Here is a 23,269-nt window from a genome sequence, read left to right as displayed (position 1 = left end):
ATTTTTTCTTCTTTCTGCTTCTGTGTGTAGTTCGAGGGCTCTTGTTTTCACACTCTCTTTTATGAAATAATCACATCTGTCCTGTCCCCTTCTCACTTCATGCTATGGGACTTGGTAAATTGGTCAGGGAAATATCATGCTTCCCTTGCTTACAAAATGTGCCTATAAAAAGCATTGCATAACTTAAGGGGAATATGTATGGGTGAGTCGGTGCACATTCAAATCAAATCCTCCTGTCGATGAGGAAGACAAACAAAATTACCCAGTACTCTGAGGAGGAACCTGCCAATTCTTTGTTTTCACATTTATGAATTAATCAGTATCAGCTCTCATCCTTTCCTCTTCCTGGTATAGATTCAATCCAGTGACGCACACAAAAAGCAATACTTTAAGTTTTTACCATTGGTGCTAATTATGCCTAGAGGCACAATAAGGAAAAAATGGATAAAGCTTCTGGGAAAATGTATTGTCTCTTTAGACTCATGAAAACAAGATTGTGGGTGGCGTTTTTTTTTTGTGTTTTTTTTTACAGTTACAGGATAAAATTACTCTTTTAGAGCTGTTTCACAGCACTACTCACAAGAAACATTAATTCAGTTCATTTTTTTATGTAGCACCAAATCACAACAACAGTCACCTCCAGGGGCTTTATATTGTTAGGTAACGATCCTACTGTAATACAGAGAGAACCTCAACAATCATACAATCAGACCCCCTTTGAGCAAGCGATTGGCAACAGTGGGTTGGAAAAACTCTTTTAACAGAAAGAAACCTCCGGCAGAACCAGGCTCAGGGAGGAGCGGCCATCTGCCCTGACTGTTCGAGGAAAAATGACATTCCAAAAATCAAACCAATACCGGTTCGTCTCACAATTAGGGACTTTCTGTCACTCAGACGTGTAGATATACTGATTTTTAACGTGTGGTTTTATTGTTTGTTTATTGTTTATTGTAGTATTATGTTAAAAAAAATTATATTTCCATAGAGTTTTTCCTGTCCACAGTGGACAGGCATGTATTGGGGAAAATGTTCAGGATCAATGTTGGGATACCATACCTCTGCTGGTGTGGACGGGAAAAAACAGCAGACCTGTTTAAGTTAACATGTGAATGTTTTTTACAGCTGGCTTGAAAAAAAAACATGAACTGCATTCTCACTGGTCAAAAATGGAAGTTTAATAAAAGTGAGCTGTGGAGTTGGGCTACTGCTGTGTAGGCTGCTTTGTGATTTACTTTATCTCAAAGTGGCTGTTCCCTGAGAAATTTCACAAATCCTGAGGCCCTGCTTGGGCTTCTCTTATTTCATAAAACAGCAAACAGGCTGCCAGGTGTAAAAAAAAAAAAAAAAAAAAAAAATATATATATATATATATATATATATATATTTTTATATATATATATATATATATATATATATATATATATATATATATATATATATATATATATATATATATATATATATATAAAAATATATATATATATATATATATATATAAAGTGTGTGTGTGTGTGTGTATATATATATAGCTGGATAGATATATAAAAAAATCTGATTTTATTTTTTAATACTTGTGCTTTTGTGCGTGTTTTCCTCATTTTCTCTTCCCCTTCTACCGCCACCCCCACACCCTTTTTTCTGTGCTTCCCCTCCCCTGCAGATCCCCTCTGCCGGCCAGCTAATGGAGGCTGTGCGCGTGAAGATGAAGGAGAGGAAAGTGCTGACAGAAGAGCTGGCCACGCTCGCAACACCAGTCAGCGAAAAAGCCTGACTCCCTGGGCTGAGGCTGGGAAAACTGTCATCCTCTTCTTTTCCTCCCTCCCTTCTTCTCTCCCTCCCCAGCTCCTACTCGGTGGGAGCCGGGCTGAGCCAAGCTGGGCCGGGGCAGCAGAACCAATATTTGTGAGAAAAGCGCTGTCAACTCACTCTGGGCCACTGGCTCAACGCAGCACCCCAGCTTTTGTAAATGAGCCCTCGACATCTGTGTTAGCACTCACTGCACTATGTCTATCAGACAGGGCCCTTTAGTGCCAAGCTAATTTACAGTGCAGCCACTCTCCTCCGCTCTCAACGCAGACCTGGGGTGATACGGCAAATGCTTACTCTAATGTTTAAATTACACTTTTTGAAACTTTCTTTTACCCCTTTCCCTCTAATTTATTTGGCACCTCAAGAACTTTTAGGTTGCAGGGACTTGACCTACGCATGCCTAGTCGACACTTTAGGAAAGTCCAAAGCAAGAGAGAGCAGAATATTCACTGCAAGGAGCTCCAGAGTGTATTACCCTCAGATCCAGTTCAGTGATTGAAGCCTCATCTGTTCCATTTATGAAATGCACTGCAAGTATTTATTTCTGAAGGAGATTGTTAAAGCTTCTAATCTTTTATTTTGTTATGTAATTATATTAAGTATTGCTTGATTTTTTTTACCATTTTGTTTAATAAACATTTACTTAATTTCCAAAATAAAAGCCCTTTTAACTTCTAAAGACTGCCTTTTTGTGATGGTCGCTGTCGTTTGCTTTGCTGTGCTCTCGTACTTTGCTTGTTCTGGCAGTTCAAAGGAGTGTCAGTCAGAGTGGGATGGTGACTGAGGATGCTCTGCTGGACTGCGGGGTTCTCGCACCTCTCTTATGATTGACAGCTGCCTGTTGGCATGGTTCCTGTCTGTAACAAGTGGCCCCTGCTGCTGACATCATTAGTAAGGGTCAGGATGAGCACACACACACACACACACACACACAGAGCCGTGGTGCACAAGAGGAGTGGTTCCATCCTTGACACAGCTACCTCCACTTCCTTTTATCTGTTTCCCTTGTCCTCCCTCTCTTATTATTCATTTTGAATATTAAACCACAATCCAGGTCTCTGTCCTTGAGTTTGCATCCCACTCAGGAGACCCACACGCCTCCTTTGAAATTGCTTCTTCTTTTCCCTTTTTTTTGAATAACCACTTTCCTCCTTTCTTTTTATTATGTGTAATAAACAGTGGCACGAAGGATCCTCCGTTCAAGAATTAAAAAATAATTCCACTTTTTAATCCCCCCCACCAACCCCCCACCTCCTTCTCAAATATATGCTAATGATGTCGTTTTCCTTTATCTTTTTATAATAAAGGATTAGGCCAGGACTGTCTCTAGCTGCAACTCGGGGACCAATTTAGCTGGGATCCAGGAGAGACAAACCCTAGTGGTTAATTACCATTCATTAACATAGTTTGCATCTTTTCTTCTTCTCCAATACCCATGGGCGAGCTATTGTCAATATTTGTCCCATATAAATTTCTTCACTCTCTTTTCCTGTCACTGTCCTCCAGCGTAATGGAACTAATGACAAACATTAATAACTCAGAGAAATACGGTGGCACCGTGGGTAAAGAAAAGCAAAACATCACAGAGACCCTCCTGCATGGCCCTGCCCTACCCCTCCGCTGTCTGTCTCTATTTCTCCCTCTTCCTCGTAGCGTGTAATGCACAGTCAACAATTTGCTCACAGAAACCCGCCATCCGGCCTCGGCTGACGCGCTCGCTCTATTTCTGTGACATATTCAAATGCGGGGCCCCTCAGCTGGTACTCCCTTGGGTTTAATTAACCTGGCCTTGCCTCTGACGCTCCCTCAGTGAAGATGTTAAAATGATCTTGAAAACACCCTTCAAATAACCACCACCACCCCCATCCAATGCGCACACACACGCTCATTTCTTCCACTAGGCGCTGTGTATGATTCATCTCCCCTTTTCTTTCTCCCTCCTCTGTGTAGGAATGGCATGCCATACTCTTCTTCTCTTTCACTCCTTGTCTTCCACCCTTCTTTTCTTGTACAGCTCTCATTAAGAGAGGTTTCCTGTGGGAATTACTTTGATCAGTAGTTCCAAATGCAAAGTTTTTCTCCCTTCCCCTTTTATTCATTCCAACACAATCGCGGTGTCATTTTCACTCTATCTTTATCTCTTTCCCTCCCTGCTCTTTTTAAATCCAACTTTCATGTATATTTTCTTTCCACTGATTTCCTACAGGAGATTGTTCCTGGAGGGATAGAAGAGGGTTAGGGTTACAGGTTGGCTTTGGGGTTCATCGAGGATTTCTGTGCATGTGTGTTGTTTGTCCCAGGGCTGTCTTTCTGGTACTTTTAAGTTCCCTTTGTCTGGTGAGTCTGTGCCACTTGGGTGGGAAGGCGGGTAGACCTAAGTACAAAGAAAAGTAACGCGCAAACTGAGAATTTCTTCTGCCTCCATCTGATACACAATTAGTCCTTGCCGATCTCGTCAGCCAGCTGTGGAGCGAACAGAAAATAGCCTCTGGTGATTTCCTTTACTTCGCTGACACAGTTTCACACCCCAGCTATTGCTGCCAATACATCAGACTGCTTTGATTTTTGCCGGCACAGGCGCTTGGCACAGTCTAAAATAACAAGGTGCTTGTGACATACAGCCAAATGTGTTTTCAACACATGTATAATGCAGCATGTTTACAGTTGTTCATTGTGTTAGTCCTCCGTGTTTGATCCACAGAGAGATGGTTCAGTAATAAAAAGGTAGATGGGGTTTACAGGGCGTATGACACAAATCGCGCCACATCTCAGCCTAATAGTAATTTCTGTTAAAACTCTCATACTCGTCTTGTCAGTGTATCCATATATAATGTTCTTTTAATGTTGCATCATATGGCACTTTACAAAGAAGAAGAAGGAAAACATTCTCAGTGTGTCCTGATGCACGTGTGCTGTGTGTACAGCCTCATTGATCTTCACTTGAACAAGTCCCTTATCCTTCTCTTCTGTGCTCCAGACATGAAACAGCAGCAGATTATGGGTGGATGCGGCCCGCCGTGGGAAGCTAGGGAGCAGATAAAAAGGCAAGCCACTCCTGGGAATAAAGCTATGTTTTGATGCTGTGTGATGAAGCAGAGCCACAGGGTGAGAGGAAGGGGAAAGTTACAGAATCCATCTATCTAATATGTAGTGTATATACTGTATATCCTGTATTTTCTGTGGTTTTTCTCCCTCCCCGTCGTTTGGCTGCTCCACCGTAGCCGAGCTCTTCCAGCACTTTTATTGTTCTTTGACACTCGCACTTTCTCTGTCCCCAGTGGACTGTCCTGAGCTTTGTTCACGGCAGCTGTCTCTCTAAAGCCATGGCCAAAGCTTCTGCCGTGAAAAAAGAGAGAGGAAAAAGGGGGGGAATGAGACAGGGGTTGATCCCATCTCTAATCCACCTACTCTTACAGCACAGGACCGAAGCCGCTGTCCTCGACAATACCTCAGAGAGAAGTGGCTCTTCAGTGAGATTCCCTGAACCCTCTGGTGTCCTTTTGATTAGTGTGGGATGTTGCCTCAAATGACGTTGAAAATATTCTTGATATTTCACATCAAAGTGTACTATATGTCTAATTTGTCAGACATTTCAACCTTTAAACATGCCAGTGTTTTGTCCTGAGGTTTCAACCTCATCAGTCGGCCCACTGTTTTCCACGTGTATCAAAACATTACCAGTCTTCATTTATCCTCTGTTACAAAATAGGCATCCATTCTTTGTTTTCTGCTCCGGCATATATAATAACACCTTAGTCTAAGGTGCACAGCCCCTCAAAGCACCTCTCCACCTTGACTAACTTTTCCAAGCGCTCATTAGCGGACTGGCTGAAGTTTGGAGGGTATGAAGCAGGCAGGCAGATTACCCCCTGTAAAGTAGCACACCTCAGGTAATCACACTAATGAATTCTAGCACCACCACCACCCCTACTCATACACCCCTTGTTCCTTTCTCTATTTCCCTTTACTTACTTTCTCCCTTTCTTCCACAGTGGCGGGTCGGTGCACGAAGTGCCAAACAACAAAGTGTTTGTTTGCATAATATTAGCTCTGCGCACTCGCATGCAGTGGCGGGGGCCTGACTGCAGGACTGACTGGAGGCTTCCCATGAACACAGGTGGAGCAGGGCGAGCATCACTGGGACCAATTAGAGCAGAGCACAGGTACATTAGCATGTTTGAGTGGAGCGAGATGACGTGGGGATTGGTGGACCTTATGAGACCCACAAACACATGACTACAGCCTGGCTTATGTTAGCTGTTTGTCTCTGGTGGCATGACTGGCATATGTGTGACAAATGACCCCTGGTCTGCTGTAGAAGTCAGTCCATTTTTTGTTTTTCTTATTAACACCTGCACACACACACAAACACATACAGGTTCATAAAGGATACATTGAATCTTTCTTAAGGGCTTTATTTATGATGAAATATAAACACAACCATTTGCTAATGTTTTAACGATTAATATAAAAAAAAGTTTCTTGTGGTTCATTGCCTCAGAGGTAAAAAGAAACAATCTGGGGAATGTGATTCACAGTCTGCTTAGTTTTACAGATGCAGACAATGAATATAAAGCAGCACATTCCTGAGCACTAAAATGCATTTTTCTTAGTAAAAGACCGTGGTAAGTAAATATTAAGTAAATTTTAAAGATCCCAAGGAAGTCAGTTCAGATGGTCTTGGATATTACCACAGAAAGGTTTCCTGATCAGATGGTAGAGGCACCCTTCTCTTGATCAAAGCAAAGGAACAAATCTTCCTCTCCAAGATTTTGATGATCTTCATCTACTTCATAGACTATCTGGTCTGTGAGCACAGGCGCTGAGCAAAAGCCCCTTGTGCCTGTGATTTCACTTTTCAGTCACCACACAGAGGCGATAGGTGGTGATAAGTGAGGCCTGCTATTTGGCTTTAAAGAGGTTCTGACAAACCATCTGGTGAGGGAAGTAGGACTTTGCTCAGAGGAGAACTGATAGTCTCAGCCAGGTATGTTATGATGATGGAATACTATCCACACTGAGTCTTTTAAAACTAGAACTAAAACTTATTTTTACACATTGGCACCTGAGTCTGTCTGGTTTGCTTACTTTGTCTCCTGTGCCTTTTGATGATTGTATATGTTTAGCACCTACTAGCATGTGTCTATTTATTTTGTACCTATATATGTGTGTTTTTTCCTATTCTGCCTTTAAATATGCTTCGAGAACTCTTCTGTGGAGTTTAAAGACTTTTATTAACCCATTCCCATTTCTAACCCAGAACTCACAAAGATCGTTACACGTTATGGCAGATAGGATTAGCCCTATTTTTAAAACGCTGGTGCTACGTTGGATCAACTCTTCTGCATTAACTAAACTACCCTAAACACCAATCACGACATAGCTCTGTCAGTTCTCCCTCTGATTGATCCAACATAGCGTCAGCCCTCCTGAAAAGTCAAACTGCGGTGCTTGTTCTGCTTGGTTTATTGCTCAAGCATTTCAAGGCGTGTTATAGCACAGTGCGCTGGACGATAGCCAACTATATGCAAATTCTTTCCAAGTCATGGAAAGGTGAATCAGTTCTTCAGCTCATGCAAAGTGACGCTCGTGGAAGTTTAATCATCCAGGGTGCAGGCTGTATGTTATGAGCATATACCTGGTTTATGAGCTACAGCGATCATTGTAAAAAACACATTCTTCTTGGTTTTCCCCTAAACTATTTGGTTTTCTTAATAAAGTCATTAATAAGGAAACTAGAATCTCCTCGAAATGCTGTATTTACATTCATAAGCTTGTCATATATGCTAAAGAACACACGTCGTTTTTTAAGCAGAGCAGCTGATTTTCAATGCAATGAAGCAAAGTTGTTTCCTTTTACAGACTGCTTATCACAAATGACTTTTCATTTAAATCAAATCTGTCTTTGACTCACATGAGGAATGAAGAGTATCCAGTTGGTGAGCTTGGGATTGCATCTCTGCCTGTGATGAAAGACATGGCCTGTTGATTTCATTATACTTGGACCTTTAGGTTTAAGTTTTAGGCTGTTTTAGAGTGGAAGGTTTTCGCTTTAATTTCATAAGTTAGCATCATAACTGAAAGAACTGTGTTGCACATTTAACACATAATGTGCTGATCGCAAAGTTATCAAGAGTCTGACGCTACTGTATGTTTTTGGGCAGCTGTTTATTTTTTTTATAAGCTTTCTCAGCGTTTCTCCAAAACATCCAAAAAGAAGCCCACAGACTTCTGGTACACAGTTCTAAGGACAGATGAAACAAAAGTCAAAGCAGGTAGCTCCATGCCCTCCTGGGTTTTAAAGGCACCTTAGAACACACATGCATCAACACTACATATGAGCGGGCGGAGGGAGGTTTGGAGTCATCACACACCCCCGTTCTCTGCGGCCTGCTGGAGCAGGGGGGACTAGGAGGAGAAGTTGGCCGTCCGACTGGGGTCTGGAGTGTGAGGCTGCTGCCTGCTGCTGCGGAGTCGGGGCGGTCTGCTTCTCCCCGCACCAGGGAAAAGGGTAACACTACCTGGGTCTGGGTGCAGTTTCCCCCTCCAGGGGCAAGGATATCTAGACCTGGGGCTTAGAGTACGCTTGGGGAGTGTGATTGTGTGTACAGTGTCCCTCTATGTCTGTCTCCCCGTTGGGTGAGTGTTGAGTAATTGCACATGAGAGCATGAGGGTGGGAATGGATGTTTGTATATGTGTGTGCCTGTATTTCTGTGTCTATATGTCAGGTTGGGTGTCAGGCGCCACCTCTCTGGGGACATCTCAGGCCCTCCAAGGTTTGGAGGCCTATCTCCCCCCACCACTTCCCCTTTCAGTGGCGGACTCCCTCAGACATCGGTGCGTTGGTGGTTCTTTGTGTCCGGGGATGGGCGTCCAGGTACACACCGGCTCACTCCTTGGTGGCTGCTTGTCGAGGCCTGGAGCCTGGGGCTCACTCGGGCCACTTCGGGGGTGGGGTGCCCCCGGCCTCTCGGCCTGGGGCTTGGTCACTCAGGCACGGCTGACTGCCGGCGGAGCTCACGGGCGCGTCACTGCAACCCCCCCTGGCTTCTGCTCCGCGGCTGCTGAGTGAGCCCTCATCTGGGACTCTCCTCAGCTCTTTCTGGGACAGTGGCGCGGCTGCCCCTCTGTTGGTCTTCCTTGGTCTCTTGTGTTCTGAGGGCCTCTGGATGTCTGGAGTTTTGATCTCCTCCATACCTGCTTCATGCCCTGGTGGACGGGGCTGTGGCCCCCCCACACCCTCTAACAGATCATTACATGAAGGAACCTTTTAAAAACAAGTGCGTCCATGCTCACAGGTGTACACACGGGTGATCACATACACAAACTACACCCTTTTTGGCTCCTACCTCAAAGCACACTGTGTGCTGTCGATCTTACGTGCTGCACAATAATGTTTAATATTTAGTATTTACTGTTATATTCCCATAGATCATCGTGATGTTGTTTATTCTATTGCTCTCATTTTCTTCTGCTTGTTTTCTTTTTTCTTTCTCAGCAGGTGACCCAGGTGATTGATATATGTTTTTTTTGTCTGCTTATTTAGTTGGTTTTTGTTTTTTGCCCTTTATCCCCGTGCCTCTTCCCCGCTGTTTTTCTTTCCCTCTTCCTTTCTCCCTTTTCTTTTCCCCAGTCAAATCTGTCCCGTATCTAGCAAGTGAAAATAAAAAATAAAATAAACAATAAAAGGTGAATCAAATGGACCATTATGGCAAGGCTGGGATGGTCCATTTGGTAAAGTAAATCCGTTGGGCATCTTTCTTCGCCTTTAGACAATAATTCTGATGGCAAAAGAGCCAAACGGGACAGGCAAAAAGAAAGAAAAAGAAAAGAAAAGAAACAAAAGTCAAACTCTACAAATTGATAGAGAAATGTGGAGAGAAAAAGCTCATGGCCCAGAGCACCACCCCATCTATCAAACAGGTTGCTTCAGTTAAACAGAACCTTAAAAAAGAATTTTTAAGGGTAAAGAGGTAGAATATCCTTGACTGCCCGAGTCAAACGCCGGCACAGTCAACGTAGTTATAACTGAGCTGCATCCCATTTGTTGTAGAACAAACTAAAAGCTGCGAGACTCTACAAGCAACGATTGAAGCCAGCTGCAGAGGTGGCCTGAGTGAGCACTGCTTATGGTGTAAAAAAGCCTAGAGCAAACCAAATATGTGATTTGTATTATATTTTCTACAGAACATGTGTCATTTTTATTCTTTTTACAGTATCACTCATTGTTACACTAAGCGTGATGGGTTAAAGTTGGGGTAGTATCAGCATGTGGAGCTGTTTTGCAGCTTCTGGGCATATCCTGCTCACCATCAGTGACAAGGTAATAACTGGGTTAGTGTTCGCTAGCTGAAGCTCAGAAGAGGTTGAATGATGTAGCATGAAAAGGATCCCAAACACTGAAGAAAATCTCATATAATGTGGCTGAGCTGAAGTTGAAAGTAAAAACTGTCAAAAATTCTTCCTGAATCAGTGAATGTGCGGATCTGATACCAGCTACAGCTCATTTAAGGCTTTCTCTGCCAAAACTCATTCTCGTGTGTGTGTGTGTTTATGTGATCACAGGTTATGATCACTTGATGTAGAAATTTCTAAAGAGTCCGTATACTCTTGCCCACCACTGTATATTCATTTTTTTACTAGTGTGCAGTCATTGTAAAGAAGAAACTACACCATCTTTCAAATCAAAGTTTTTTGTGCATCAAGACATTAAAAAAATCATCTGCAAAATACATGACGTAATATATCGTTTCAATATTTATTCAACAATAACCAAGCCAAAATTAGAAGCAATAAATAGATAAATAAGTACGCGCTTATTGCTTCAATAGGAATTGAAATGGTAAGTTGCAGCCAGCTACTGTTAACCATATGCATCTGATTAACTGATCATAAGCAAGTGTGAGCACCTCTATAAGATGTGTTGACAGGTGTTTGGTCTGGAGCAATCTGATGTGTGTTAAAATCTTCCCAGGATGTGGACGTCTAAGCAAATTCACTTCTAGATCAGACCGAGCAGTGCTCAGAGAAACTGCGAAAAATTCCAAGAGTGACATCTCAGACGCTTCAGGCCCCAGTAAGCATGTTAAATATTAAAGTTCATGACAGTGCAATCAGGAGAAGACCAAACAAGTATGGCACAAGCACATACTTGCACCTGAACAAATCGCAACACTTGTGGAACGATGTCCTTTGGATAGATGAGACCAAAGTGGAGATGCCATTAAGTACAGCGCCACATTTAATGAAAAGCAAACACAGCTTATTTAAACCAAAAGAAATGCGGTGATGGGACCTTAAGACAGACGTGCATAAACAAATGCCCGCAAACCTCAATTGATGCAACGCTGTAAAGAAAAGGGAAAACAATTACTCAAAGTTATTGCTACTAAAGGTGATTCTGCAAACTTTTGAATAATGTGGTGTACTTAGTTTTTCCACACACCTGCTTCTGCAGTTTGGATTAGTTTTGGTTAAATAACTATAGATACGGTGTAATGGGCCATGTGTAGTTGTTCGTGTGAGGTATTTAAATAAATCCAGAGGCTGTTTTATTACGTTTTCATTTGTAAAATCTTAGAATTGAAAGGGTGTGTGATTTATTTTTATGACGGCTGTAGATGAGACAAACATCTGAGTTCAGCTCAGCGTCTGTGTGAAAAGTACAGCTGAGACTTAATGTCTCATGAGGTAAGACAGACGGTCACCTGAAGCAGCTGAGGAACCAAGCATTTCATAAGAGCTGCCTGCAGAAGGCCAGCGAGCAGGAAAACTGAGGATAGCACAACATTCACATCATTTATTCTACTGCAGCAGACAGACGGCACAAATCTCTGAGTCCACAATCATTTATTGTAATAATATGTGGCCTATTGCAAGGTCTGTGTTTCTCATGCGGTTCAGCGGTGCTGCATCATCTCTTACCGCTAGGTGGAAGCAGAGCAGTTTTATAATCTGGACTGTGGACAAACAAAACCGACTTTTCACCCCCCCCCCCCCCCCCAACCACAAAAAAAAAGTTAGTATCAACTTTTAAATTATAACATTCAAGAAATTCTCGTGACAGGCCCATTGTCACTGTTCTTTTGTGAGCTTGGCCTTGGCCTTCCATTTCAGTGGCTGTTCACAGTGACACCCTTTCAAGATTAAGTTATGTCACTAAATTAAAATCACTACTTTTTTGGGCTTTTGTTTCTTTGCTATTTTAGTAACAGAAACAGAAATAATAAACATAAATGAATAAACCCGCTTCTAAACCCGTGTTCGGGGATTCACCACATGGTGGCGCCACTAACACAGCAAATGCTCCTCATTTAACCAGTTCTGATGTTCTGTGGTGTAATGCCTGGTTATTACTAGAGTATACACAAAGAAAAAATAATAATTACAGTTTGTAATTTAGCCAGAATACTTAAAAGTCCTCTCCGTTTACTACATTCGCATTAAAGCGCAAATGCGTCCACTGTGTGAGGTGTTCGTATTTTACATAAGAAAATAGAAATATTGCTCTTTACTCTAAAATGTAAAGCGGCCTATGAACATATTGCGTGATCTCCCTGCACATACTGTGGTCTGATCGTAGAGACCTTCGGTTGTTACTTTGGTGCTGCCAGCGCTTCTGCACTTCTTACACCCACTATGCGCCCTGCTGCTGAGAAGCACTCCTCCCACCACAGACAAATGGACACAGTATAACTTTTACCACCTGTCGTTTACATTTCGCCGGTTGTGCTTTGTTTTCCGAAACAAGTTATACATTTGAATGCTTGCGTTTATCTAGTTTGTAAGATGATTGCGCCTTTTAGAGTTAATTTTCTCGACTGCGCGCTTAGGATTCGTTTCATTTAAGTATGTCACGGCCGCAGATATGGCCACATTTACGATTTCATGGCCAATTTTGTGATCGTCGCTCCGAGCCTAATTCAAATACTCTAACCTCGGCCATGTGGGATGCGTCTCTGACTGTCTGCACAAGTGGCCAGCAGACAGTAGACTAGCCATCTGGCGCCGTAGGGGGTGCCGCTGCTGACAAATGTGTGCAGGTGACTTGTTTGTTTGAATTCAGACCCGCTGCTCGCATTGGTCCTGCATTTTTGAGCAGACTTTTCATTGTTTTAATGGATGCAATGATTAATGGACTGAGTATGGATCTGAGAGGTGATGGACTCACGCGTAAGCGCGTGTGTGTGTGTGAAAACTTCTGATATTTTTTTTTACACCATAACACTGAGTGTGCGCAAGTTACTAGCTAAGTCTTATAGGTGTGATGGAACGTGACAGTGAATTTCTGCACTTCATTTAATTTTCTGTGTGAGTCGATGCCAAAACAGTTTTTGCACCATGACGCACGAGTAGGCTGCATTTAATACACTGAGTAAGAAGTACAGAAGTGATATGATTTGGATAGTCGGGAACTGACATTTTTTCTGAGTTCTGGGTTTTTTCCCCAGAATTTATGTTATAAAATACCTTAAAAATAAAAACAAGACAAATATAAACACACAAAATGACTTTAAAAGTCTAACATTGTCTGTTCTACGAGTGGTTAATAAAATAGAGTTCTGCTAAATGTTGTATAGGTAAGATGGTTTTAATGTTGCTTTTTTAATTTCTTTCTCATGTTTGCCTCACTGCTATAGGTGCTTGTGTAGGTACACGCATATTTAGTATGGTACATTGCTTTTTTTCAATTAATAGTCAGTATTGCAGCCGAACCTGCAGTGTAACCATTCATTATGGCTCTGTGACACTTAGAGACTTTCTTAAGGGAGATAATAGTAATTATTGGTTTGCTGTAGTCTGGTTGTCCGGGGTGGCACGGCTCTCTCCCTTGAGAGATGGGCGCTGTCCAGGGTGCTGGAGATGCTGAAACGCAGAGGTGTAAAGGTCATATTTCTTTCTTTCTTTCTTTCTTTTTTTCTTTCTTTCTTTCTTTCCTGTCTCCCACGGGAACCGTTCACACATCACATTTGGGCACAGTGCCCCTCACCAACACATGTAGCTCTACCACCTAGATCCTCTCCAATCACTGAGACATGAAGAGCAATGTCATCCTTTTTCTTGGTATCGCATCACGTTAGTCTCGCGTCCTTTCTGCTAAACGAGCTTAGATTAGAAATACCTCAGCCCCCTTTTTAGAGTTCAGCTGTAGTGAGGTGGCGGCCGCTTTAAACTGAGCAGGCTTCGACGTCAGAGCCGTTTAAGACATGTGGTTTTGACATCCAATAGCCTGATAAGGGCTTTAGCACCCCCCCCCCTTTCTCGCAGGAGATCCCTCTGGTGAAGACCAGTGTAGACGGGAGTTAGCCACGGCTGCAAGATCACCAGATTCAATTAGGAGCGAGATTCCCTGCTCACACCTGCAGCAGCACTTCGTATTCCCAGCTAGAACCTCGATTTAGCGAACATGTCTGTAGCGGGGCTGAAAAAGCAATTCCACAAAGCCACTCAGGTAAGAAGATGCGGCGTACGGTGCTCCGGCTCTCACTAGATCTTCCACTTACAGTGTCACGTTGTCTGGGGGAGGAGGAGTGGCGTAAGGTTTGGAAAAGCAGAGATTCATCCCCAACACAGTGATGATTAATTCACGCTAAATGTCGCTGCATTAACACGCAGTGTTGTTGCGAGTCGTGCTCCATTTATCACCTACAACCTCTGGTGTTTTTGTGGTTCTGGGGTGCACTCCGCTGAAAACACTGGCGTGCTGCAGCACTGCACCAACGGGAGAATGCATCAGTCGTGTTTGACTCCGGTGGTTATTCAGTGCGTGACGGGGAAAACACGATAATTATTCAGTGCCACGCTTTTTGCGTGTCCATCTGGGAGCCAGATGGCACAACACTGTGATGACAGTGATGTCGGGAACGTCGGTTCTTCTCCGTACCCTTCAGATGACATTCCGCGCTGACAAGCATCGGAGCTGCAGCTCATGCTTGTCGCTCACTCTTGCAATGCGCAAGTTGTGGCCCTGAAATGAAGGACGAGTTAAGTACAGGAGACACTCCGAGGCGCACCTCGTTATGCAATCGTTAAGTGCGCCTTGGCGGAAATCCGCTCCTACCAGCATCGGCACGCCATGACCTCTGCGCCCTCTAAATGCACTTATCGCCTTTTGCGGGACACCAGGTGATAAATTGAATTAAGCATTCCCCATCCATCACTGAATCATCGGTTATTATTATTATTATAATTATTATTATTATTATTATTATTGTAAGGCGCAAGCCCACCGCAAAGGTATTCTGTTCAAGGTTACCCAAAGCGCTTTCTCAACCCTCTCATTTTAGGCTAGTCGTGTATTATTATGTTATTTCAGGTCAAAGTGCACAACCTGAAGGTTTAATCACCTTTAACTCGGGAGCCAATCAGAGTGCTCTTAAGTGAGACCTTGAATGTATGGGCTCATCAGCAGCTCAAAGGCCTTGAGTGAGTTTTATTTCCTCTAGCTTGGAAACTTCTGGAGGTTTTCCATTTATAGGGCTGAGTCACAATGACACTGTCCATTAGCTTCAGGGCCCTCACTGCAAGACACACAGAGCCTGTGTGAGTCACACACACACACGTGTGCCCTCCCCCTCATTGTTCAGCAGTTTATTCAATCTCAGAATGGCCTTAGTGACAAGTCTCACTTTGCATTGTTCTTCAACTTTATGAGCAGCTGTCTCTGAGATGGAGGGGAATAGTGCGTTGAATGTGACAGTAATAATCACATGTCTATTCAAGGTCTCTGCCTGGAGATACTGAACACTCTTAATTGCAGGTTGAAACTGACTAACTGAGAATTAAGTAGCAGCTCGTGAGGAGAGGAGTTTACTGAAACAATTGGCAGCTCGAGATCCAATATCGACATGCAGTAGACTCTGTTATTGTTTTTTCATTTGTTTTTCACATCTCCCAACATGAGTCATTTATATTAGTGCTAATGTCACACTGACATTTGTAAGGCCTGTGTTGATAATGAATCATACATTCTGACTGCATGTTCCCAAAGAGCAGTGCTTGCAGATCACCGCTAGGTGCGTTATGTTTGGAAGACTGGATCGGGTTCGAGTGTTAAATAAAAGACAAAGTGAAGTAATTGGGAACAATCTCAAATTGCTGTTAACACATTTCTCAGTTTTAATCAAGAGCTCATTTTATCTGATTTGAAATAGACAGCAGCCCACACAGGGCATTGGATGGCTGCACTGATTGTGTTAATTCTGTGTGATGAGTCTATTGTCACCCATTAGCACGCCCTCCCTCTCCTTGCAGATGTTCCTTTCTCGTCATCAGATGAATCTGTGTGTGTGCGTGTGTGTGTGTGTGGGTGTGGGTGTGGGTGGGTGTGTGTGTGCGTGCAGGCGCAAGAGAGTAAAAGAGAGGTGGGGATACACATAAGCATTTGTAAATATGCATAGATTTATGTGGATCTGTGCATGCATAAAGAGGTGTTGTTGACTGTCTAAATATGCAGTAACTGTATCTGAACTTGAAGATTTTTACTTGGTGCTGTCTTCAATAATCTGTTTTATTCCCAGTGTGATTTAATCAGCTTTAGGCTCACAGTGTGTCGTCTCTGTGGTCTCCTGCTGTCTGTTCCTCAACATTACACACACACACACACACACACACACACACACACACACACACACACACACACACACACACACACACACACAGTCCTCTTCCACAGAATCCCAGTGGCAGAAGGTTCCCCTCAACCCCTCTGTTCCTGTGCCACAGCCTTGTAATCCAAGCCCAGACTTATGTGGGAAGCAACCCAGCAAGCTGGCTAGTTGTACACAGATGACAAATGTTGCTCAACCATACTTTAAGAAGACAGTCACACAACACGAGAAGACGTCGTCAATGCATGAAGTGTTAGAATCGGAGATTCATAATGGTCAGAAAGCAGTAATAAACAATCTATATCCATACCTGCTTTGTTTTTTTACTTCAATTGTTTTATCATTGCCACGTCTCAGTGCAGGCTAGAGGCAATAAGCCACAGCATTAAAATCATATGCCTGATATTGTGTAAGTCCCCGTAGTGCCACTAAAACACCTCTGACCTATCAGGACACGGATGCAGAACCTGTAGTGTTGTCCTGTGGCGTCTGGCACGGGGCTGCAGGAGGAGATGATTTGAGTCCTGTGAGTTGCAGGTCAGTGCTTGGTCCGTGATGCATGTTAAAGTGAAGTCAGGAAGCCTGAACTGATTACCTGTGTTATTCACAATTGATTGATTTTCCATACTCTGGCTAATCAGTGAATAAAAGTTCCCAGATCAACTTTAGACCATTTTTAAGCAAATATGCCCCCAAAAATTCTCTGGTTGGGGTGTCCCAGTAACATTTACTCGTTCTTGTGGTGTTATATGACTGGAAAATAAATTTGGGGATTTGATGGATGTTCCCTCCACTGTGGTCAAGTGCTCGTTTACAGGGGGTCGTTTGATTGTTGGGGTTTTCTCTCTATGATTTGAGGGTCTGTAACTAACAACGTAAAGCACCTTGAGGCCTCGAGCACCTTATTATTCAGTTTATTGAAAAATAAGATCAAAATGACAGATTAACAATTCATATCAAATAGTTGATTTTTTTCAGCAATGATATACTATAACAGATGTTACTGCATATTAAGTTATATAAAAATTAAGTTCAGGAACATCAAATAGATGCTATACCCACACAAGCAGGCCTGTATACATCACTTATGGAGTGATTGTTTGAAAATCCAAAACCACACTAACATCAAAATGTTTTAGATGTGAACTGGAATTTTTTTTTATCCTAAAATGCTGCATCGACCTTTTAGCCCAATGTGTCTCTAATTGCTAATTATCTGTGCAGCTTCAGTCTGGAGTTGAGGACTATGGCGTCTGCTGTATGAGCAACAGCAAATCCTCGTTTTAGTGGAGGAGGAAGATGCATTTCTTTATTGTAGACACTGCTGAGAAAAACGGCTCATGAAAGGCAGAATACCCTGAAGTTAACTGCGACTTCAGTGCGAAGTACACACACGCAAACTCAGTTTCACCTTTTCACATGCATCACAGAGTAATTTATTTCACACAAGCATAATCACACTTTTCTCTGACAGAATACATCTCTCTCCCTCGCTCAAGGACATCGATGCCCTGTGTGCTGCATTAATAATGGGGGCCATTTTAAAAAGAAGTGAAGCACGGGGGCATGAAGGGTAAAACCCAGCAGGGTCCCTAGGAATAGCTTTTTTTAAAAACTTTCTTCATTTAATCTGCAATCCATTAGTCATTCTCACTATGTGATGTAACTCAGCACATGCTATAATAAGTTATAATACCTCGAAAGTGTTTGTATTTCATTTAAACCTGCTATAACGACAGCACAGTGTATTCTTCCCCTTTTGTGTTTAAGCTCACAAGCAGCGTTTCCAACCATCTTATTTTTAAAGGTGATGATCTCTGGCTTAATACATCACAAGTCAACTCCACCTCGGAGTCAAATGAGTCACGCTTAGAGCAGATTCTACTCTCACGATGCCACCGTCGCTTTCAGGTTCATTTGCAGCCAATGGTGTGTGTGTGTGGACGTGCAGCTTTTTATATCGTACCGTCTGCTAACTGTTTAGAAAACAAAAGCTTCTTGTGATGGGACTATTTTCAATACCGGTTTTGGGGAGGGTTTAGGGCTGCGGTGAGCACATTTTTTATCTCGGTCCTGCAAGCAGGAAGACGAAAATCTGTTCATCAAATAGAAGCTGCAGGAGAGAGGAGGGAGGGAGGATGAGGAGGAAAGCTTGAGAACGTGTGGCAGAACCAGTGAGAGATGAAAAAATAAAGCGAGTCTTTGGGGGGTTTCACTCTCGCAGGCTTTTCAGATAAAATGGTTTCTTTGCTTCTCGTCAGTGTCAGAAAGAAGCTGACGAGTTTCCAAGTTTGGCTCCCTCCGTATGAGTCACGCTTGCATCTAAAACATAGTGAGTCTAAAGAGGTTTAATCCAGTTTGTTTCATGCCATGTTGGAATATTTAGCTTCTTGTTGCATAAAATGTATTCTGAAAATGACTGAAATTATGCATGTGTGTAGAGCTCGCTCCTGTCTGCATTACATGTGCATCTCAACCGTACCTCACACACTGCAGAGACCGTTATCTCGATCCAGACTCGTGGCTGTTCTGCATATGCACTACCCACGTTTTCAGCCTGTTCTTGGGTAATGATCAACACAATGTTGCAATACAGTTTATTAACTATAGTATAGCACACATCAATGTGAGTAAAAATGTGCGCATTGACATGATAACAGTATAATTTGGAATCAACCTGCACTACTTTTTAAATCTATGCACTGGTATATTTGGGTAATAACGCCCCACCTTTTATGTTTCCGTGGATGCCAAAAGATGGAAATCAGTGGTGAGGATGCAGTTGAGGAACAGAAATACAAGCAGCCTTGATCTGTTTGCAAATGAAATTGTCTGTGAAGATAGTTTAGCTACATGTCGATGAGTGATTGTTGGATTCTATGGCTGTCTGCGAGCCGTTACGAGTTGTAAAATCAAGAGGCAGTTATTAGATTTGAACGTCGTATATTTCTTGCAGTGGGTAATGGGAGTCGTGATCCTTTATTTAGCAGTCAGGCCTGGTTCTACTGGAGATTTCCCAGCGTGTGTGCTGAATGCTAATATAACAGCTACACACGTGCCACTCTGATTTATGCTTCTTGAAAAACTGGGCGGTTCATTGTAGTTTGTGGGTGAAAGGCAAATTCTTTAGCATGTAACACTGTGTGTGTATATCTTTCCAGTATCATCTCTTGGTTCTGGAAAAGTATGCAGTGACAAAATGTGAACGCCCGTGGACGGACACCCATGCGAGCCTGGGGATAGCAGCAGGGTCTGTGGATGTGATTGACGCCTGCAGGGCTTTAGGGCAGCAGATTGCAAGTGGGTGACTCATTCAGCCTGGATCCTCGCTATAGGCCTACTGCAGTGCAGCGTAAAACAGATCCAGCTGGGAGATAACAGATGGGGCGGGAGGAACAACAAGAGTGAAGTAAGGATAAGAGATAAGAAAAGCAATGAAGAGGAGGATAGCAAGCATCCTTGTGCTGATAGGGAGTGGCACAGAGGCAGAGGGAGAATTCAGCCAAGAGATGCTGAAGGCTGCAGCAGAAGGACAAACTCTCCGAAGTCAAGAGAGAGTGTGGAGGACAGAAAAGCTCTGCAGGGATTTACTCACATGCAGGCTGTAGGGAAAAAATGCAGGTCAATGCTGAATTTTGACAATTGACAGGATCCTTTTTTTACTTCTAAATTCTGGGTGAGGCTGCAGCTTACATTTTCTCAGTTATTTGATGGATTATTTCTATTAATTGGCCAAAATATTTTTTTCTAAATATCAGAAATTTCACACAGTGTAAAACAGAGATGGCATGGGAAACAGCCTGTTCTTGCTTTTGAAAGGGTTAGAAAAACAGCACCACTTTGATGGCAGAGCTTAAATTGTAGTCAAATGGTGCCTCTCATGCTGTAATCACATATAAGTCACATGCAGCACACTTCTAAAGTGGGCCGGACCAGTAAAACTTCCCCTTCTTTCAGTGAAAAGATGTTTAACCACACATTTAATCCACGAGAAGATATCTTAATATAAGAACTGCAAATCCAACATTGCTGTTTTTCTCAGTTTTTCCACACGATAAAGAGACACTGCTCCAGTTAATGAAAGAAATCTTTAACCTAAGGAATAAAGGTGTCGTTCATTGCCTAGACTGGACTGTAATTATACAATTAAAAGTTTCTGTAAAAAATTTTTGACCCATTGTTTAAAAACATCCTATAGTCAGGAGTGAAAAACAGGAACTTTGACACTGCTCTAGGCTCTGTATGATGTCATTGAGAGCATAAATCCTCAACATGCTCTCACACAGCTCTGGCTGTGAGCCCAGAAGTCCCTCTCACTTGACAGGTTCAACCTGAAAACCATCTGTTTGCGAAGAGCAGCCAATCATAAGACACTGTGAGGAGGAGGGAGGGGAGGGGCTTAACATGAGATGATGAGATCAATAAGAGCTGTAATTGAACTGAATCATTCCAGGCTAATAGAGTCCAAAATAGCAAGATTGAGCTGCAGTACCATGTTGCATAAAATATCCCATTTAAGGTTATAGAACAAACCCAAGGTGGCACTTATGGGAATCTTTACTGTTAATAAATACTTGATTTCTGGTCTGTGACAGAAAAGACATGCAGGAGACTACAAACAGGTGCTGTACTCTTCCCACCTTCCTGCTTCGTGTCATATGTGGCACGCTTCTTCCTGCACGTACATCATGAGGTGAAATGTCCTCCAAAGGCCTGGAAGCTCTCTCTTTAAGTCAACACAGTGAATCCAGGTTTGGCCGGCAGTGGATCAGCAATGCAGTAAAAGCAGTGCTGCACTGGATCCAGTCCAGCAGCAGTACCTGCATTAATATCCCTCTCATCTTTTTATCTCCTTTATTTCTCCCCTTCATTGGTGCTTCTAATTATCTGCACTTGCTTGTCATTTTCCTCCCAGCTAAATATCAAACTTTTCTGCAGTGCCCTTCTACCTTTTGTGTAAAGTTCCAAGATATATAATGTTTGATTTTTGTCTTCAAACTGGAAGATTTTTCACTGGTTCTAACACAGTTTTGCCGTATATTGCACAGCACACGTGCAAACTCTTGTTTTCTTATTAGGCGTGCTTCAGAAAGAAATTTAGACCTTCACATAGATATATCAAAGTAACCGTGACAGGTTTTCGTCCAGTGTGAAAGTCAAACGCCACCTCCATCACCACACCTCAAACAAATCATTAATTTCCCTGACACTGCATTAATCCTAAAGATAGTATTACGACAAGTTTTTATTGACCTTTGAGCGTGTGACCAGCTTTCTCCAGAGCTGCTGCCACACATTTCAGGGAAAGGGTGTCTCCAAAAACAACACAGTAACAGATCTGACACGCTGTATATCTAACTAAATCCTGTATGTTTACTTAAATTATTTAATCAGGTTTAAGCCGCTGAAAACCACCAGCAGCAGCCCACGGAGAGCTTGTGGACTGAGCACTGGCCTTTGGAGTTGCCATTGTTCTGACGTCAGGTTTTTGTTCTGTGGGTTAAAGACAGTCATGACCTGCAGCGTTCCCCATATTCCCTATTATTAGCTCGTCCAGTGACTGGGTGCTGTCGGCACATTGGACATTTTAAATATGCAGAGCAAACGTGAATGAACATTGTTTAGCCAGCTAGATATCTGTCAGAGAAGAAGGTGTGCGGAGTGAAAACATTGGTGCCCGGTGTTCTGCTATTTCAGTCATTCTTATTTTGACAGCAGCAGTCGCTAGAGGTTCCTTTTTTCTTTTTTCTTTCTTCCTGCAGTTTCTTTACCGTCCGTGGTTTCTCCTTTCACTGCTTCCTCATCCTCTTTCTCTCGCTCAGCATCAGTATTCAGGCCATGGTGGATGTTTTATTCATATTATGTATTCCTGGCATCAGCCACTGCAAGAGACACTAGCTTAGACTTGGGGCCGGTAAAAAGGAACTCTCAGTACCTGTTACTAAGAATTAGGAGAAGGTTATCCTCACCACACTTAATTAATAAGAAAAATGAGCATTTTCCCATTTTAAATATGTTTTTATAAGATTTTCCTGTGTGAGGATTGTGAAGCAAAGTGTTTTATTCTTGCAGACAGAGATAGGACTGACGTCTACTTCAGGAGCATTCAGGTCACATCATTATTACCTGCATTTTTAACCCTGAAGAATGCAGAAGATTTCCCTGTAAACCTGCTTATCCCACTGATTGTTGAGCTGCCTACATGCTTGGACATGTTGAAGAGGCACTGCAACATAATTTAGGGACACGTATGCTTTTATTGTGCATTCACTTGGAATTAGAGGTCATGTTTAAGTCACATAAAAGCACCTTGTTTTAGATTTAAGCAGAAAAAAAGGTGTTAATTATACTTTTACAGCATTACTGAGAACACATCTGACAGGCAGTGATAGTTCGTAGCCAAGTACTCCACTTATATTAAATTATTAGATCCATTTCCAGTTTTTATTCCTACTTTTTCATTTATTTATTTTCATTTTATTTATCTTTATTTTATATTTTCCGATAGGCTGAACAGCGTTACAGATTAAAGCTGTTACCCCCGATCACTGTGACCACTTCCTCTGGGGCATCAACTAAGCAGCGAGCAGTTCTTCTAAACAGATTTTTCTCTATTCAGATGTTTCATTATGTCAAATATTTAATAAAGAAAGAAAAATTACAAAAAATATCAGATAATACAGTTATTGTTGCACAAATTTGTTTTTCATGTGTAATATTGGTAAAGGAATTTTCTGTGGTTGATTTTTATTTTTCAGTTGTTGTATTTCTGTTTGAATGAAGAAGCTCTTCTTGTCCATTATACCGGATGGGTTTCATTCCCTGACTGCAGATGGTGTGTGTGTGTGTG

General features: G+C 42.4%; 2 protein-coding genes across 2 annotated transcripts in view; both read left to right on the top strand.

Annotated features, from left to right (window-relative positions):
• Positions 1-1,771, top strand: part of cntln (centlein, centrosomal protein) — a 92,665-nt gene extending 90,894 nt beyond the window's left edge. The window contains exon 26 of the mRNA XM_085355829.1: positions 1,661-1,771. Coding sequence (XP_085211955.1) covers positions 1,661-1,771 — 111 coding nt within the window. The remainder of the gene's footprint in view (positions 1-1,660) is intronic.
• Positions 1,772-14,216: 12,445 nt separating this feature from the next.
• The window catches only part of sh3gl2a (SH3 domain containing GRB2 like 2a, endophilin A1), a 41,688-nt gene continuing 32,635 nt past the window's right edge, over positions 14,217-23,269 (top strand). Inside the window, exon 1 of the mRNA XM_085356570.1 lies at positions 14,217-14,261. Coding sequence (XP_085212696.1) covers positions 14,217-14,261 — 45 coding nt within the window. The remainder of the gene's footprint in view (positions 14,262-23,269) is intronic.

Source organism: Diplotaxodon limnothrissa, linkage group LG6, assembly GCF_057381915.1.
Source record: "Diplotaxodon limnothrissa isolate DT_005_m linkage group LG6, D_limnothrissa_male_GT1.1, whole genome shotgun sequence".
NCBI classification, from domain to species: domain Eukaryota; kingdom Metazoa; phylum Chordata; class Actinopteri; order Cichliformes; family Cichlidae; genus Diplotaxodon; species Diplotaxodon limnothrissa.
This window is presented reverse-complemented; position numbering and strand designations above follow the sequence as displayed.